This window comes from Stomoxys calcitrans, chromosome 4, assembly GCF_963082655.1.
Source record: "Stomoxys calcitrans chromosome 4, idStoCalc2.1, whole genome shotgun sequence".
NCBI classification, from domain to species: Eukaryota; Metazoa; Arthropoda; class Insecta; order Diptera; family Muscidae; genus Stomoxys; species Stomoxys calcitrans.
Genome location: NC_081555.1, coordinates 87,508,612 through 87,527,070, shown reverse-complemented (window position 1 = coordinate 87,527,070; position 18,459 = coordinate 87,508,612). Strand labels below are relative to the sequence as shown.

Genomic DNA, 18,459 nt, shown 5'->3' with positions numbered 1-18,459 from the left:
TGTTTTACGATTTTTTCACTTTTTTCCTATCTCATTCAGTGGCTGATGGCCTTACAAATTCTGTGGCCTCTAGTGATTTTTCTTCTTCCCTATTTGATACGTCTCAAATTTACACCGGTTCACAAAGATTCCTGCCAATTTCCAACACGCCAATTGCCGACGGCACGTCAAACGTTACCCGGGATGTTGTCGTATATTTGCACTCTGGAAAATAAATGTAAAAGTACGGACACCTATGATGAATATGAATTTTTGCCCAAATCACCGTAAGTTAAAGAACTTCTTGATAATCATCATCCTAGGATGGGGAGATGACAGCTCATTATTACAAGATTTTTATGTTGGTCCTTTGATTTTTTATCTACAGAGTAAAACCTGTTGTTGATGTTGTACAAATACTCATCAATGATGATGGATTGTTTAAAATACTGGTCGAATTGCCGGAAAAAGCAAACTTCATTAGTGCCGTAACAACTCTAGTCACAAATTCACATTTTGGTGAAATACGAGGTAAGTTGCGGAAATTATACGAGTAGGTATTTGAAAATTAAATGATAATATTTTTCTAAATTTATGTTTTTATTAAGAAAACATTGGTAAGGTTGTTGATATGATACCGGAGGTGAGGAAGACACTAAATGGCACTTTCGATATAAAGACTTTGTTCTCAAGTAAGTATTTCTCATGTTAATTAAAAGCACTTGGTAAATTTATAAATAATCTAAACTAATAATTGAATTGAAAACTATAAGTTTTTAGAAAAAGGGGGATTTAATTGGAAAAAATCGAATTAATTAATATTTTAGGAAAGTTATTTAATTACACATTCTGTGTTTAATCTTTTTTTCTTTCTAGATCGCAAAACATTTGTCAAGGCTGGTAATTTAATCTGCGGCTATCCATTTCCCAGTATTGATACAATACCTTTAGTCTCAGACATCTTAGAATCTCAAGACTTCTCCAAAGTCAACGATGACGAGATAAATGCTATGCCAAGTAAGTTCCCATATATATTTATTGTAATAAGAATATATTGCGTCGATAGTGCCTTAAGGAAGTCCAGCTTAAATAACTAGGAGAATATTACATACAAAGGAGATATTGATAATTGAATTCCGAAGAAAGAAATCAGATATGACTCCACGTTTCGATGATTGGTTGGTAAGATCATCTTCATCGGCACCATCGTAAATGACTGGCTTGAAGTATCGCAACTCGTTATTCGTTGTACTTAAAGTTAAGATCGTTAGCACAATGACTATATGATGCTACTGTGATAATGATATTAACTCTAAGGACTACGAAAAAAAAGTAAAAAGAGTTTAAGTTAGGCCGGGCCGAAATTTGGATACCTACCATCTCGGGTATATATGTAAACTTCCTTTCGTTATAATCCGGTGAAAATGCATAATTTATGCCCCCATAGCAGCTTTATCAAAATATGGTCCGATTTGGACCAAATTCCACACGGATATTGAGTGGTCTAATAAGTACAAGTCATTGTTCAGTTTTGCAGAACAAAATATTGGCCTTTTTCGTAACCATATCTAAATATAGACCGATATGTACCATATACGACACGGATGTCGAAAAGCCTAACATAACTCACTGTGTCAAATTTAAACGACATCGGATTATAAATGTGCCTTTTATGAGGCCAAGAGATGAATTTAAGAGATCGGTCTATATAGTAGCTATATCCAAATCTGAACCGATCTGGGCCGAATTGAGGAAGGATATCGAAGGCCTCAACACAACTCACGGTCCCAAATTTCAGCGAAATCTGACAATAAATGCGCCTTTTATGGGGCAAAAACCTTAAATCAAGAGATCGGTCTATATAGCGGTTATATCCAAATCTGGACCGATCTGAGCCAAACTGAAGACGAGTGTGCAAGGGCCTAACGCAACTCACTGTCCCGAATTCTGGCGAAATCGGATAATAAATGCGAAAGCCGGACATAGGAAATACTCCAATGTCTCATCATCTTTCCCGCATGCCCAACTCATGCTATCACTTGCCGCACCGATTTGCATGAGCTCGTAGTCCTATGTGTCCCGTTATGATTCCGAAGCTATAATGACCTCCTTCTAACTTCCTTTCAGTAATAGCCTCGTCTTTTTACGATCTGAATATCCCCATCGGATTTTCGCCATCCTACCGACCATTTCGCTGTTCCACAGGGTTACATACGCATTCGTCGCCCGCGCCCTTAACTCAGACTGCGTCGACCCGAGTGGCTTCGGGTTAACCAAGTTTATTGATGGCAGTTTTCTGGCCTTCACTGCCAAATCATCGGCTTTCTCATTCCCTGTTACTCCGCCATGGCTCGGCAACCAAAAAAGGCGGACCATGCCATCCTCAAATAAGGCGTTTTTTACCTTCTATCATTTCAAGACTGTTCGTGTTCTTACCGTCCTGGTTGTTATTGCCATTACGGCAATTTTACTGTCCGCAATAATGTTCATAGTCGACGTCGTTAACACCATTTCACCTCACGCATTCCGTGATCGCTCTAAAACAGTCTAAAACAGATCTCAGTCCCTGGGTTCTCATTGTAGACCCCCAGGCCCACTATGGTTCCGTCAGTCCAAGACTGTGCCGCTGGAAGCAGTGCCACGCACTCGACCTCAATTCTCATCTCAGGGAGCCGATCGGAAACCTCTACCTTTCCTTCCAGGTTTTCTATCGTCGCCTCGATTATACCGCGATGGTATGACCTGCTCCTATCCTCAATCCATTCTTCCATCGCCTTTAGTCTCATAGGCGCAGTGGCTGCTTCGCACTTAATCTGTATGGCTATGGTTCAGATATCTAGAATAGTCAGTGCCCTAGTGTGAGTGGTCCTTATCGCTCCGCCTTTGTCACGACAGTGCCAGTGGATTATCCTCGGTTTCAGGCCCCATTTAGAGCTACATAGTGCCCAACATCTGACACTTCCAATTCAGTTTCCTGTCCAAGATCACACCTAAGTATTTTACCTTGTCGGATATCGAAATTATTCTATTGAAGAAACGTGGTGAGTCAAATTTGCCCACCTTCGTCTTCCTCGTGAACAAGCAGATTTCAGTCTTCTCTGGGTTAACATTGAGACCCCTAGGTCTAGCCCAGTCGTGTGTCATCTGCAAGACCCTTCAGCCCTTCTGCATAGCTGGTTCGGCTCCTTACCTCTTAGAAGTAAAGAGTTTAAGAGGGCATTTCTATATTGACATGAGCTTTAACATAGACCACAAAGGAAATCTAAAATCGTTAAATCGCACGATCTAGGTGGCCAATTGACCGGTACCAAACGTGAAATTAAATGTTCACCGAACTCGCCTTTCAATAAGTCCATTGTTACACGTGCTGTGAGGCATGTGGCACCGTCTTGTTGAAACTACAAGTCATGCAAGTCAAGCCCTTGCATTTTGGGCGAAAAAAGTTGGATATCATCTCACGGTAGCGCTCACCATTCACAGTTACGTTACGATTCGCATCATCTTTGAAGAAGTATGGTCCAATGATGCCACCAACCCGTAAACCGCACCAAACTATGACTTTTTCTAGATGCATTGGTAGCTCTTGCAATGCTTTAGCTGATCTTCATTCCAAAACCGACAATTTTGCTTATTTACGTGCCCATTGAGCCAAAAATGAGTTTCGTCGATCAATGGAAGAATCGCGCGATGAACTTTCTTAGCAGACCACGCATTTTGATAATAAAATTCAATAATTAGCAAGCGTTGTTCGTTTGAAAGACGATTCGTGGTTAAATTATAGATCAAAATGAAGATGTTTGACAGTGAAACAAAACACGAAACGTTCGTCGGCTATTTAAACCAGTTTTGCCAAAAAGATAATAGCTAAAAAATCTTCCATTAAATAGATTTTTTATCACAAATATTTGCAGATTTTAATCCGATTTTCGTTTTTTTTTGTCAGCACCATACTGTAAAAAATTATACTTGGATGTGACCAGATCGAACTATGGCAAAATCACTTGGGAATCTGTGAAGCCCATTATACAAGGAAAAATATTATTTGCTCCTAATAATGCTGATACTAATTCGATTATGGCATTGGTAAGTCCGAAAAAGGGTTGACTCGTCAAAATTCTAAGCTCTGAATATTTGTTCTTCTTCCATTCGCCTTTGCAGTCAAATACAACATTTCAGGAGATCAATCGTCTGAAACAGCTATCCGTAGCCTTTGAACAGATTCTCCTTAAGCTGAAAACTCCGGGTGATTTCCAAAATGGCTTTAATGCTTTGATTGAGTTGGCTAAAACACCTTTTGTACGTAGCGTCATTGGCGATGAAATAGATTTGGATCAAATGGAGGCTGTAATTGAACGCATACGCACAGATCCCGTGATAGAGGATGTTGTGGTTACTATAAGAAAACTTTTGGAATGTTTCTCAGCTGATCGTTTCCTGGCATTTGATAGTGAGGAGGAATTGCGCCGTCAAGCTTTCGAAATGAATCATAAGAGAATGTTCTATGCGGCCATCTATTTCAATGACACTCAGAGTGATAATGTGGCCTATAAACTGCACATGGATACACAGAATACACAGCCTACAATAGAGAATAAAAATCGTTTCTGGTTCCCGGGTCCATCAGGTTCAATGCTGTTGGATTTGAAATATCATCGAGGTTTTGTGCAGATAAAACATTCCTTAGATTTGGGTATTATTAGGCATAAGAAAGAGAAACTGCGAGAGCAGGGTCTGTTGGAGCCCCCAACCACACCCAAGCCCCCAGGTCCTCTTTTTACGGTACACATTGAGACTGGGGACGATGAAGAAGACGACGAAGATGATGATGATGAATGGTCCACCAACTCAAATAGTACTACGGCTGTTTTGGGTTCAACTAAACCCAAAAACCAAACTCTCATATCATCAGTTGTATCGGGCATTGGCATAGATGTGGGTAATGTAACGAAAAAACCCCTGGTGTCGGTAACCGAAACTACTCCCATGACACCCAGTGATGATGAGACCACAAATATGCCGGAATTAGATGAGGAAGCAACCACTGACTTACCTCTAGAAGCAACTACTGAATCTATAGATAATGAAATTATAACAACATTATTGCCCCAATTATCCGACGAACTTCTAGATAATTTAGAAAACGGCGAGATATTGAAGAGACAAAAACGTCAAGGATTTGCAGATCTTTTCAGCAGTTTTAGCAGTCAAGTTGAGGAAACATACAAATTCGAAATTGACAAATTAAAATACTTTACCAAACAGTTCCCCTATCCAGCTTATACAAAGGATGAGTAAGTACAGCATGCTATAGAGAATCGCAATAGCATGATTTATGTTTTTTTTTTTTTAGCTTTAAAACGGGCATTTATTTGGCCCAGGCTATACAATTGGCTTTCTTTATTGGCCTAGTGGCTGAAATAGCATCGAGTGTTCGCCATCTTATATGGATGAGGGAATCAAAGAATTCTATGGTAAGTATAAAACAAATCGTTTGCTTCTCTTTTGAGATGAGCTTAATGATCAGAGATTTTTGCAATGGAAAATAAATGCAACATCATGGATGTATACCATGGAAGCTATGTAGTCGTGTAGAAAATAAGTCTATCACTAGAAACTTGTGTTAGTGTCGTGCTTACATCGAAGACACGATTTCGCGGTATATTCGATATAAGTACGACATACCGATGTATGAAGCTCTTATACCTAATATCGTCTTCTCACCTAAGACGAAACGCATCCCATAGTGGTTGGTTTGTTGTGATCTCTGGATTTCCTTTCCCCTTGCAAAAATCGCGGATCATTAAGCTGGTCTCAAAAGAGAAACAAGCGAAAAATTATGAAATAAAATTATCATCGCCCTAACAGGCAAAATACTTGAAAATAAAAAGTTTTAAGTCACAGTACACAGCTAATCTAGGGCTGGGAAATTCTACGTTGGGATTAGGTTAGTTAAGCAAATCCCTTAAAGGGTTAAGGGTTTTTAGGGACCCCTAATTTGGCCATATACCCGAGATTTGATCGTACTTAATAATAGTTAAAAAAACACAAATCAGGCAATTTCAATGCAAATTTGGCAATGAACATTCCACTAAGGAACTGGGACAATTCCGGCCTTCACAAAGCTCCAGAATGACAAGAGGACTGAGTGCCTGAATGGAATTTAGGCACCGAAAGAGGCGTTCAACAACTCTCCTTTGTATTCATTTCGCAATTGCGGCACAGTGCTCGACCGTCTCAAATGCAAATCCTGGTTCTTCTTCCCTGCAATAGTATGCCTCTCTTTGCGTCCTGTGCCTCAAGAACTTGACGTTGCAATGACCAGTCAGGACTCAGGGACCGCTCGATACACGTCACCTGTTTAACTGCCCGGCCAGACCCACTCGACTCAGACCCAGATCCCTGTGGACGCACTCCATCTTAGTCGCAGAGTTCCTGGGTCTTGACACTCAACAGAATCAAGCAGACTAAAGATTCTGAAACACTCTGTCACAAGGCCTGCGCTACCCTATTGCCCTCAACATCATCCCACGCTTCATACTCGCAGTCATTATAGAAGGCATCCCCCCCTTTAAGAACTTTGCACAGAGCAGGGCTCACTGATTCCGTAGCACCATCTGCGCCAATCAGCAATCCATTTAAGTTCGGAGAAGGTTTTTACATCTTCTTAGCAGTCACAAACTTCAATGGTGGGACAACCACGACCTGGCCATTAATGGATTGCTTATTGGGCCAGATCCAAAAGCACAGCTAGACTGTCCATGTATATCGTGACAATGTAACAGTGTAAGCAGCTCCACCTGAAAGACGCTACACCCGTCCAGAAGCCTTCATAATTCCCTGATTTCAAGGATTTCTATGAAAACTTCTGTCCTGATGTCCCGATCATATTTATACCCATTCGTGTATAAAGAAGGTCCCGCAAGGTCGGAAAGAACACAGATTTCCACTCAGGAAAACGACGTGCAACCCGTCAACAAGGAAGGACTTCCCGGCTACATAGCATGCCGCCAAGCCGCGTTCCACATTCCATCAGAGCAGAAGAGTGTCCAAAGTTTGAGGAGCGCTAGATAACTGACTCCATCAGTATTAGGTCCAACTTATAGGTGCAAGATATCAGCACCGCCGAGGTACTCGGTACCTTCTCGATTATCCAGCGCGGGGTACAGTATCGCGATGGTCTCGGTTCCGTCTTCTCCAAGTTCCGTCTTCTCATGAAATGCCCCCTAGGGGTTTAGGATGGGGTGACTTGGAGATGTTGAAAACCAAGCAACCGTTCTGATTGGTTTTGAACTGTCAAAATCCAGGCTTATCTTGGTCTTTCTTCTTCTCAAATGTGAACACTAACCTCCCCGTGGTGTCACCTCGGTAGCTACCTTTACCATCGTTAAATGTAGCGAACTAAAATGTGCAACGAGTTCACCTATAGAATGATAGAAAGATAGGTTGGGGACTAATCCGATGCCCCAACCCAGCTCCCGGAAAACCTGAAGGAATTACCTTGAAAACTCAAAGAAGAAAAAAACGGATCCCCCATGTTGACGGCCCCGGCAAACGTTTTAATGACCATGATTTGCGTATCTGCACCGGGAATGTCCGCACTCTGGCGGATGCATTGGAGAAGTACAAGACAGACATTACTGCCATACAGGAAGTGCGATGGCTCGGGAAGGGCTCCACAACAACACCAGGTGGTGATGCCCTATACTATATCTGACGTGAGACGAGGCATGAATTTGGCTGTGGAAAGTGGTTAGTCGGAGAATGAAACACCTTGTCTTCAGGTTTACTTCGGTGAATGGGAGGCTAGCCTCAATCCGCATAAAGGCCCAATACTTCAACATCATCCTAATTTGCGCCCATGCCACGACGGAAGACAAGGACGATCAGACAAAGGATATTTTCTGCGAGCGCCTGGAAAGGGAATATGACCGCTGTCCCGCTCATGATATTACAATCTATCTGGGAGTTTTTAAAGCGAAAATAGGATGTTACATATTTTTGGCCCAACAGCCGAACAATTTAGGCCACACGAAGAAAACTTCAGATAATGGATTGAGGCTAAATAGACTTCGCCGCGTCAAAGAACATGGCAGTTAGTAGCATCAGATTCCAACATTGAAGGATTCGCACGGCCACATGGCTGTCACCAGATCAAAACCAGAAAAACCAAATACATCATGTTGTGATAAATGGAACGCATTCAACCAGCGTGTTGGATATATAATCGATCCGAGGGGCGAACATTGATTCCGATCATTACCTTGTTGCAGCAAAGGTTCGCACCCACTTAGTGTGGCGAGAAACGTACGACCTGACACTGCACGGAAGCTGGACGTTGAAAAGCTGCAAACACAAAAGATGGCAACGACATACTTCCTGACCCAACTGCTTGATGGAAGTCCTCTCTGTCCCGATGATAAAACGGCGCAGTGGCAATTTAGTGCCCACTCCATGAAAAATGCCGCGAAATCCGTACAAGAAGCCTCCCCCAAAGAACCCATGGTACGACCAAGAGTGCCGAGGTGCTACTGAAGCCAAGAATCTGGCATTCAGAGCAACCCTGTAATTAGTAGCAAAGCACCAGATGAAGGAGAGTTATCAGAAGAAAAGCAGAGAGGAGAAACGTCTACTCCGCACAAAGAAAAAGGAAATGGAAAGACTTGAGTGTGAGCAAATTGAAATGTACAGGAGTCAGAATGAAGACCGGAAATTCTACCAAAGAATCAAACCGATGGCTTTAGTAGAGGCACATCCTTCTGCAGAGACAAAGTAGGATTATCTGGCAACTGACATAGATAGCAAGCTGAGGATATGGAAAGAACATTTTACCCAACTGCTAGTGTCCGTCGATGGCAGCGAAAAGGATACCGTAGAACCAATCCCTGATAATGGTATAGATTGTTTACCTCCTAGTCAGAATGAGGTCCAATTTGCTGTGACCCAACTGAAGAACAAGAAAGCAGCAGGACCCAACGGGTTGCCCTCTGAACTATTTAAGACCGGAGGCGACACGTTGATGAGGCGTATGCATCAGCTAATGGGCCAAATGTTCTGTCATAGCCAAGTAAAGTAATGTAAGGGCTTAAGGATACTCAGAGAGTAGTCTGCGGAACCTGGAAAACTCATTTACCTTAAAATAAAATAACTTTACTTCGTTGCTCTTCCCAGAGTATGTGCGGCTGTTTATATTCTGTAATTAAAATAAAATGATAAAAGTGTTTCTTTCATTGCATTTTCAGATCATGCGCGCCATGGGTCTTAAGTCCTGTTCCGAAATGACCTCTTGGTGTTTGGTTACATTTTTAGAGTTGTTGGTTATCTTCATAATGGTATCCATTGTTCTATATACTGGAGGTATGATTGTCTACACTAAATGGGTATTCACAATGATTTATTTGTGCGCCTTTGGAGCATGTCTTATATCATTTTGGTATGTTCTTCATCTCTCACTTTGAGTTTAAATGCATTTCTAATGTGTTTTTTTTTTTCATTTCAGCTACATGTGTTCCACATTTTTCGTAACCGCTACCATTGGAGCGGTTGCCACCACTGTCTTATTCTTCATTACCTTCTGTCCGTACATAATTGTCTTGATATTTGATTCCAAACTGAATTCCTTGCAAAATTTTCTTATCAATTTGTCATTTACTACGGCCTATGCTCATGGTTGGAGTCACATTATGCGCATGGAATTGCAAGAAGTTGGTTTAAGTTTTGAAGCTGCATTCCGTGAAGGTTTAAGAGGCGAATATGGTTTTGCATTCTTTATGATTATATTGGATACGATTATTTATGCAGTCATAGGATATATTCATCAACGATTCAAGGATGGTGAGTTTGTGGGGAATATCGAAAAGTTAATCCCTTTAATATGGGGCTTCACTTTTTCAGACGACAACCGATTTGTGGAAGTCCAACGAGAGGAATTGGATACCAGTGTGGGTGCCACTCTTACCAATGTCACCAAAGTTTATAATGAGACTAAATATGCGGTAACAGATATCTCGCTATCATTTCCAAGGGATAAGGTCACCTGCCTATTGGGTCGCAATGGCGCTGGTAAAAGTACTATAATGTAAGTAGATTAGTTTTTTTTATACCCTCCATCGAGGAGTTTGAAATATTAATTTTCGTCCGTCCGTGCCTCTGTTCAAATCACGCTACAGTCTTTAAAAATAGAGATATTAAGCTGAAACTTTGCACATATTCTTTTTTTTTGTCCATAGGCAGATTAAGTTCGAAGATGGGCTATATCTGATTACATCTTGATATAGCCCCATATGGAACGATCTGCCGATTTAAGGTCTTAGGCCAATTATAGCCACATTTATTATCCGATTTCGCTGAAATTTGCAACAGTGAGTTTTTGTTGTAGCAGTTTGTTGTGCCTGCTTGATTCTGTTGAGTGTCAAGACCCAGGAACTCTGCGACTAAGATGGGGTGCGTCCACAGGGATCTGGGTCTGAGTCGAGTGGGTCTGGCTGAACAGTGAAACAGGTGACGTGTATCGTGTGGTCCCTGGTTACAATAGGGACATACATCTTGCACGTCGTCATCAATCCTTGTTCTGTAGGAGTTGAGGCGGCTGCATCTGCGGGAACGTATTTGAGCCAGAACTACTCTGGTTTGCCGGGGGAGGCCAATTTCTTCAGGTGCAATGGGAGGCAGTCGTTCTCTAAGGACTACATTCACCCGGGAGCCATTTACCGCATTTGCTACCATGTTTGCATGAATGTTGTCTAGACTTGCTAGATATGCCGCTTGATCTAGAGGTTCTCTCTTGTAGCGAAGAACCTCTCGCTCTAGATCATATAGATCTACCTTAAGGCTTCTGGGCGGTGGATATCTATCCACAAGATGATGATTTGGATGGTCTCTGCGATAACAGCCCAAAAGGTATTGCTTAGACAGCATGTAGTTATGGCTTCGCACTAGTAGGATCTTTGTCTCCTGATGGAGGTGGTCCACATGAAAACTGAAGAGACAGCCCGACGCAGTTCGGAGGGCGGCATTCTGACAGAACCACAAAGACCACACTGGCGCTGCATAACTTACCACAGACTGGCCAATTGCTTTGTACGTGGTCAACAAGGTTTCTTTGTCTGCTCCCCAAATGCTGCCAGCAAGTGACTTGATGACCTTGTTTCTACTGTTCATTCTATCGCAAATTGCTGTGGCATGTGGGGAGAATTTGTAAGAGCTGTCAAATGTGAAGCCAAATATTTTGGGACACTTGATGTTCGGAATCATTTTCCATCGACCATCACAGTCAGCTCAGAATTCACCTCACGCGTATTTGTAGTCAACAATATGGTTGAAGATTTTGTGGCAGATATCTTCATTGTGCTTGCAACGAAATATGAGGCAAGTTCGTTGAGGGAGACTTTCAACCTATCGCAGATGTCAACATTGGGTGGGCCTGATGCCATGATCGTACGCATATGATACTAGAGATCGTATCATACCGTCTGGTAGGGGTGGAATGGAGGATAGGTAGAGGTTAAACAGTGCCGGAGATATCACCCCACCTTGGGGAACTCCCTGTTTGACTCTATGGTGGTTTGACTTCTTATCCGTAAATTCCACAAAATAACTGGCGACCACACAGATAATTCGCGACCCTGGGTTTCAGCCCTGGCTGGAGGGACGTGTTGGCGATGTCCTCAAATAATTTGGCATGGCTGACCGTGTCGAATGTCTTCGATAGGTCCAGTTCCACTAGGACCGTCTTATCACATGGCCTGGGCTGATTGAAGCCACGGCAAATGTGTACGGCGATGGCATGCAAAACAGTTGTTGTACTATGCAGTCTTCGAAATCCGTGTTGATGCTCGGCGAATGGAAATTCTCCCATCAGGCTCGGGAGGAATAATGCCTCAAGCGTCTTTGCTACTGATGAGAGAAAGGAGATCGGTCTGTACGACTCCCCCAAACTTGGGTCCTTTTCAGGCTTCAGTAGCGGGATCACTCTGCCCATTTTCCAGACATCGGGAACTAAAAGAGTGTTCAAAGACAGGTTGAGAACAGAAGTATGGTACTCAATTCCAGGTAAATCCAGATTCTTCAACATCAATGTAGAGATTCCGTCGGGGCCCAACGCCTCGGATGATTAGGCGCCACGGATGACATTCTTAACTTCGCCCACGGTAAATTGTGATAGCTGTCCATTGGCTTGGAGACCACGGCTAAGGCGACTGGCTCTCCTCCTTGCCCTGTCTCTCTCGGGATGCATTGACGGTTGAACTACCTGGCGCATCTCTTCGGATCAGTCACGGTTACTTTGGCAAAAGTGACTGAGGTCCTATCATCTCGTCTACCGGGGTTCGAGAGTAACTTAACAGTAGACCACAGCTTGCCTCCAAGTGTCCCAGCCACAAATTCCTCTGGGGTATTCGACCGGCTGCTGCGTTAATGTTGTCGCCGACTTTCCTCTCGGCAACTAGCACATATGAGGGGGTGGCAGTTCACTGAAGCGGTGATTGGTATACTCTCTGAAGCCAGCCCAATCGGCCTTCTTCTGTTTGATACACGTCCGGCGCTCAGAGGTTATGAAGTCCGGTGGTCTGTCGATGGTGAGAATTATGGGGAGGTGGTCTGACCCCAAAGAGATGACGGCTTGTCAGGAGACAGGAGATGCAATGAAAATGTTTGGCGAGCTGCTGCATCTCCTCGTAATCCTAGTGGGGGCATCCTCATTCACCATGCGAAACGTGGAGCCTTCAATCTGCTCTGCCAAAGCTATGCCACGCTGGTCGTTACCTAGGGGAGAATGTCATGAAGTGTCATGCGCATTAAAGTCCCATGCGCATCCATAATCTGATTTACCGGAAATTTGGCACAATGAGTTGTGTTAGGTCTCTTAACATTCGTACTTAGTATGGTTAAGATTGGACTGTTTGTGGATATAGCTGTCGGTATATATCTCCCGAGGTCTTGGGCCCATAAAAGCAGCGTTTATTACCCGTTTTCGCTGAAATATGGCACCGTGACCTGTTCTAGGCTCTTTGACATCCTTGTTGAATATGGCCCAGATCGGACCATATTTCAATAGAGCTGCAAAATTTACCATACTTTCGAAGTTCTTAAGGCCATAAAAGTGCTCATTTATCAACCGATTTCGCTGAAATTTAGTATAATGAGTTGTATTAGATCCTTACATACTCCTCCAAAATATGGCTATATAGATCAATATTTTGGTTTGCCGTTTTGATTAGATAATTGTATTAGACCTCTCGACGTCCGTACCGGGTTTGGTCCAAATCGGACCCTATACCGATACGTTTGTGGGTTCATGTAATTTAAGTTTTTCACCGGATTTTGACGAAAAGGTGTAAATTCTTCAGGTGGTGGGTATCCAATGTACGACCTGTCTGAACTAAATGCCTTTTTATTTGTTTTTAATTTAATTTTTTCTTATGCTTTTGTAATATTTTTTCTTTTTCGACAGCAAAATGTTAACTGGTCAGGTGGTGCAGTCAACGGGTAGAGTTATTTTGTCTCAGGCCATGTCCAGTGGCAAAGAGTACGATAAAGTTGGCGTATGCTCTCAGGATAATATCTTAATACCAAATCTTACAGCTCGTGAACATTTGGAACTCTACGCCAAGATCAAATTAAAGCGCAACTATGAGTCAGAGGTGCAAAAGACTCTTAAGGATTTGAATTTCGGAAAACATGAAAACTATCAAGCCAGCCAATTATCTGGAGGATACAAGCGAAGATTGTGTGTGGCTATATCGTTTATAGGTAGGTATCTCCGCTACATATGTGTCCAGTAAGGTTAAAATAGGTCCCCTAATCGATTAAGCCTTGATAAAGATAGACCTACCGATTTGATTTTATACCTAGTTTTTATCTGATTTCAATGATAATAAAAAAACGACGTAACCTCTTGTGCCAAGTATCCTTACATGGCTGCTCTTTTCGATGTACCTCCTGTATAATCAATTCTTCCAATTTTCAGCCTCTCCCAACGTTGTTATCCTCGATGAACCTTGTAATGGTGTTGATAATAAGGCTCGCAAAGACATTTGGGATTTGATTGAGCGCCTGCGCAAAGGAAGAGCCGTCATTTTTGCCACCCATTTCTTGGACGAAGCCGAATATCTGAGCGATGTCATTGTGATAATGAAGAATGTAAGTTGAGTGAACCTCACCAACAAGAAATTTTAGAAACCTTACTACTCCCCTATTTTTTTCAATTACAGGGTAAAATTATTGCCAAACATAATCCGGAAACTTTGAAAAATCATTGTACCTCATTCTATGAGGTTAGCATGAATAGCTGCGATTCGCAAACCTCGAATATGATTGTGGACAAGGCCAATAAACTTTTAACCAATTACAGGCAATTGGATAAGACTTCTTCCACCGACTTAAGTCTAAGAATTTCGTATGACCAACCAAATTATAATTCCTCCGAATACTTGAGTTATCTACAAGAGTTACAAGGCGAAGGTCGTATTAAAGATTTGGGTATTGAATCCGAGAATTTGGAGCAAGTATTCAAAAATCTCGACAAACATGCTGCCAATGGTACTACTAATGGTCATGTTATGGGCAATGATTTGTTGAAAAATGCCAAACTCAAACGAGAATTGGGCTGGGATATGGTCAGCGAAAAGAATTTGCATAGATGTACCGCTATGCGTCAACTCTTTTGGAAACGTTTGGTACACTTCAGTCGCAACTATCGCATGCTGTTGTGTGTCATTGTATTGCCGGCTCTCTTTGAAATTTGTGCCATGTGGTTTGTGGCTCAACGTTTGGAGGATGATTTCGATAAGACCATAAAGTTGTCGCGACAGTTGTATCCCAAGACTACACAAATGCTGAGTATGGAAAAATCATTGGCCTTTACCCAGGATGTTTATAGCAATATGAAACAGGATTGTGCTGCGGGGGCAGATTTGACTTGTAAAGAATTTCCCAATACTGAAAAATCGTTCTATTGGATATTGAAGTCACTCAATGAGTATCAAGAGAAACGCTATGGCGGATATACCTTCAACGAATCCAAGTCCATGGTTTGGTATAACAATAAGGGCTACCATGCCATGGTGGCCTGGTTGAATGACATGAACTCATATTTGATGCAAGTGGAGACGAATAATACCAACTTTAAGATCACATCGTACAATGAACCTTGGGAGCTGGGCTTTTTGGAATTGAGTACCACATCCATGTGAGTTTAGGTTTCAACAAATTTTTTCTCAATAAAAAAAAAAATCATTTTTTTTCTTTAAAGATTACGCCAAGCTGGTGATTCTTGTCTGGCTTTTATTCTGCTTATAGCCTTTTCCATGGTGGTGGCAGTTGCCTCCGTCTATTTGGTCAATGAACGCGTAAAGGGAGAAAAACTGCAACAGCGTTTGTGTGGGGTCGATGCCGCCACCTATTGGGGAGTTGCCTTTATATGGGACTTTTTAGTAGGTTTTGCATATTTAAAGAAAAGTATTTTCTATAATTATATATTTTTTTAGATTCTTATAATTGGTATATTCGTATGTTGCTCTGTAATATTGGCCTTTGATATGCCTGTCTTCACAGACCTACAACAGTTGTGGGGAGTCATTGTGTTGGCCTTATTCTTTGGGTAAGTAAATCCTGGAAAATGTGTGTTGGGTTGGTATGAATTTTGGATAACCACCGATATGATTTCTGTTAAAAGTTTACTCAATTAAACTCAGTTTACATGTGGAGTATTTTGAAGAAACCAAAATCAATATGATTTCTAGGGACTCAAGAAGTCCTTGTGAACCTGTATGGGCGGTAATTGGTGTAAAGTAAAAAGTAAAAAGGCGTTAAGTTCGGCCGGGCCGAACTTTGGATACCCACCACCTCGGGTATATATGTAAACCACCTTTCATCAAAATTCGGTGAAAATTTCATACCTTATGTCCCATATCAGTTATATCAATATATGTTCCGATTTGGACCAAATACTAATAAGTATAGTAGCTATATCTAAAAATATACCGGTCTGAACTATATACGACACGGATGTCGAATTCACTGTCCCGAATTTCATTAAAATCGGATAATAAATGTGACTTTTATAGGCCTGAGACACTAAATCGGAGGGTCGGTCTATATGGCAGCTATATCCAAATCTGGGCCAAATTGACGAAGGATGTCGAAGGGCCTAACACAACTCACTGTCCCAAATTTCAGCGAAATCGGATAAGAAATGTGGCTTTTATGGGCCTAAGACCCTAAATTGGCGGATCGGTCTATATGGGGGCTATATGAAGATATAGTCCGATATAGCCCATCTTCGAACTTAACCTGATTATGGACAAAGAAAGAATCTGTGCAAAATTTCAGCTGTCCGGACGGACAGACGGACGGACATGTCTAGATCGTCTTAGATTTTTCGCTGATCAAGAATATATATACTTTATAGGGTCGGAAATGGATATTTCGATGTGTTGCAAATGGAATGACAAAATAAATATAACCCCATCCTTTTTGCAACTTTGCTCCTTCTAACGGTAGTTTTTTTTCGATGCCTAAAATCTTAAAGTTATTAACAACAGGAAATATCATGTGGTGGGCTGTGAGGTCAACCGGATTACACCTCTGTTTTCTGGAAATGTGAAATATTGATGACTTTTTGGCTGATATTTTCGCTCCAGAGACTTTACACCATTCAAGGATACTAATGATGATATGATGTTTAAACAAGTAAGAGCGTGCTAAGTTCGGCAGGATCGAATCTTAAATACCCTCCACCATGGACCGCATTTGTCGAGTTCTTTGCGCGGTATCTCTTTTAAGGCAAACAAAGAATAATGGAAAATAATTGTTATGCTATTGGAGATATATCGAGTTATAGTCCGATTCGCACCATAAGTGAATTGAATATTGAAGACCATAGTAGAAGTCATTGGGTAATATTTCAGTCCAATCGGATGAGAATTGCGTCTTGTAGGGACTCAAGAAGCATAATCGGGAGATCGGTTTATATGGGAGCTGTATCACGCTATAGATCGATTAAGACCATATTGGGCACGTGAAGGCTATGGAAGAAGCCGTTGTACAAAATTTCAGCAAAATCGGATAAGAGTTGCGCCCTCTAGAGGCTTATGAAATCAAGATCTCCGATCGGTTTATATGACAGTTATATCAGGTTATGTTCCGATTAGAACCCTATTTATCGCAGTTATTGGAACAAAATACTGCATGCAAATTTTCAGCCAAATCGGATAAGAATTGCGCCCTCTATTGGCTCAAGAAGTCAAGATCCAAGATCGGTTTATATGGCAGCTATATCAGGTTATGAACCAATTTGAACCATACTCAGCACAGTTGTTGGAAGTCATAACAAACAACTTCATGCAAATTTCAGCCAAATCGGATAGGAATTGCTCCCTCATGTGGCTCAAGAAGTCAAGACCCAAGATCGGTTTATATAGTAGCTATATTTAGTTATGAACCGATTTGAACCATACTTAGCACAGTGACCAAACACCACACGAAAAAGTTTAGCCATATCGGATAAGAATTGCACCCTCTAGACGCTCAAGAAGTCTAGACCCAAGATCGGTTTATATAGCAGCTATATCAAATAGTTTTTGAGTCGATCTAGCCATGTCCGTCCGTCTGTCGAAAGCACGCTAACTTTCGAAGGAGTAAAGCTAGGCGCTTGAAATTTTGCTACTTTTTATTAGTGTAGGTCAGTTGGGATTGTAAATGGGCCAAATCGGTCCATGTTTTGATATAGTTGCCATATAAACCGATCTTGGGTCTTGACTTCTTGATCCTCTAGAGGGCGCAATTCTCGTCCTATCTGAAAATTTGCACGTGCTGTTTTGGTTTCACTTCCAACAATTGTGCTAAGTATGGTTCAAATCGGTTAATAACCTGATATAACTGTCATATAAACCGACCTTGGGCCTTGATTTCTTCAGCTTTTAGAGGGCGCAATTCTTGTCCTATTATTTTGTACATCGGCTTTTTCTATGACCTTCAATATACGTGTTTAATATAGTCTGAATCGATCTAAAGCTTGATACAGCTCCCATGTAATCCAATCTCTCGATTTTGCTACGTTGCAACCTTGAATACGGATCTATAGTATAGGATCCTTTCTATACACTTCATTCAAATCTGATCGAATCTGTTCAAAAGCAATTCCTTTTGTTTTGCCTTCGACGGGGTGGGATCGGCAGTCCTTACCTTCATATGAGTTAAGGTTGGATCTTATTATACTACCTACATTGTCAAGCCGGAGAACTATGTTGAATGTTAATTTTATAATGAATATCATCCATGGAAAATTGAGTCAAAAATTTGAATTATTACCGGGAAATTTTGAATTATTATATTGCCGAGAAGCTTGCGTAGCGACACAAGCTGGGACCTTTCTTGCTGGTGTTTTTCAATTCCAAGCTAGATAGAGGAATGGGCTTTGTTACTCTGTGAATGTAAGTCCTTTTTTAACAATGTGCGGAGCGACACACTGATCCAATCCTTAGA

At 41.6% G+C, this 18,459-nt stretch overlaps 1 protein-coding gene across 2 annotated transcripts in view; it reads left to right on the top strand.

Annotated features, from left to right (window-relative positions):
- The window catches only part of LOC106089674 (ATP-binding cassette sub-family A member 13), a 107,054-nt gene that overhangs the window by 71,716 nt on the left and 16,879 nt on the right, over window positions 1-18,459 (top strand). For both annotated transcript variants that reach the window (XM_059366796.1, XM_059366797.1), the window contains exons 4-18: window positions 40-266; window positions 368-510; window positions 588-671; window positions 856-996; window positions 3,923-4,062; window positions 4,138-5,270; window positions 5,330-5,450; window positions 9,219-9,409; window positions 9,476-9,810; window positions 9,871-10,054; window positions 13,427-13,725; window positions 13,943-14,115; window positions 14,187-15,163; window positions 15,227-15,407; window positions 15,462-15,574. In XM_059366796.1, coding sequence (XP_059222779.1) covers window positions 40-266; window positions 368-510; window positions 588-671; window positions 856-996; window positions 3,923-4,062; window positions 4,138-5,270; window positions 5,330-5,450; window positions 9,219-9,409; window positions 9,476-9,810; window positions 9,871-10,054; window positions 13,427-13,725; window positions 13,943-14,115; window positions 14,187-15,163; window positions 15,227-15,407; window positions 15,462-15,574 — 4,442 coding nt within the window. The remainder of the gene's footprint in view (window positions 1-39; window positions 267-367; window positions 511-587; window positions 672-855; window positions 997-3,922; window positions 4,063-4,137; window positions 5,271-5,329; window positions 5,451-9,218; window positions 9,410-9,475; window positions 9,811-9,870; window positions 10,055-13,426; window positions 13,726-13,942; window positions 14,116-14,186; window positions 15,164-15,226; window positions 15,408-15,461; window positions 15,575-18,459) is intronic.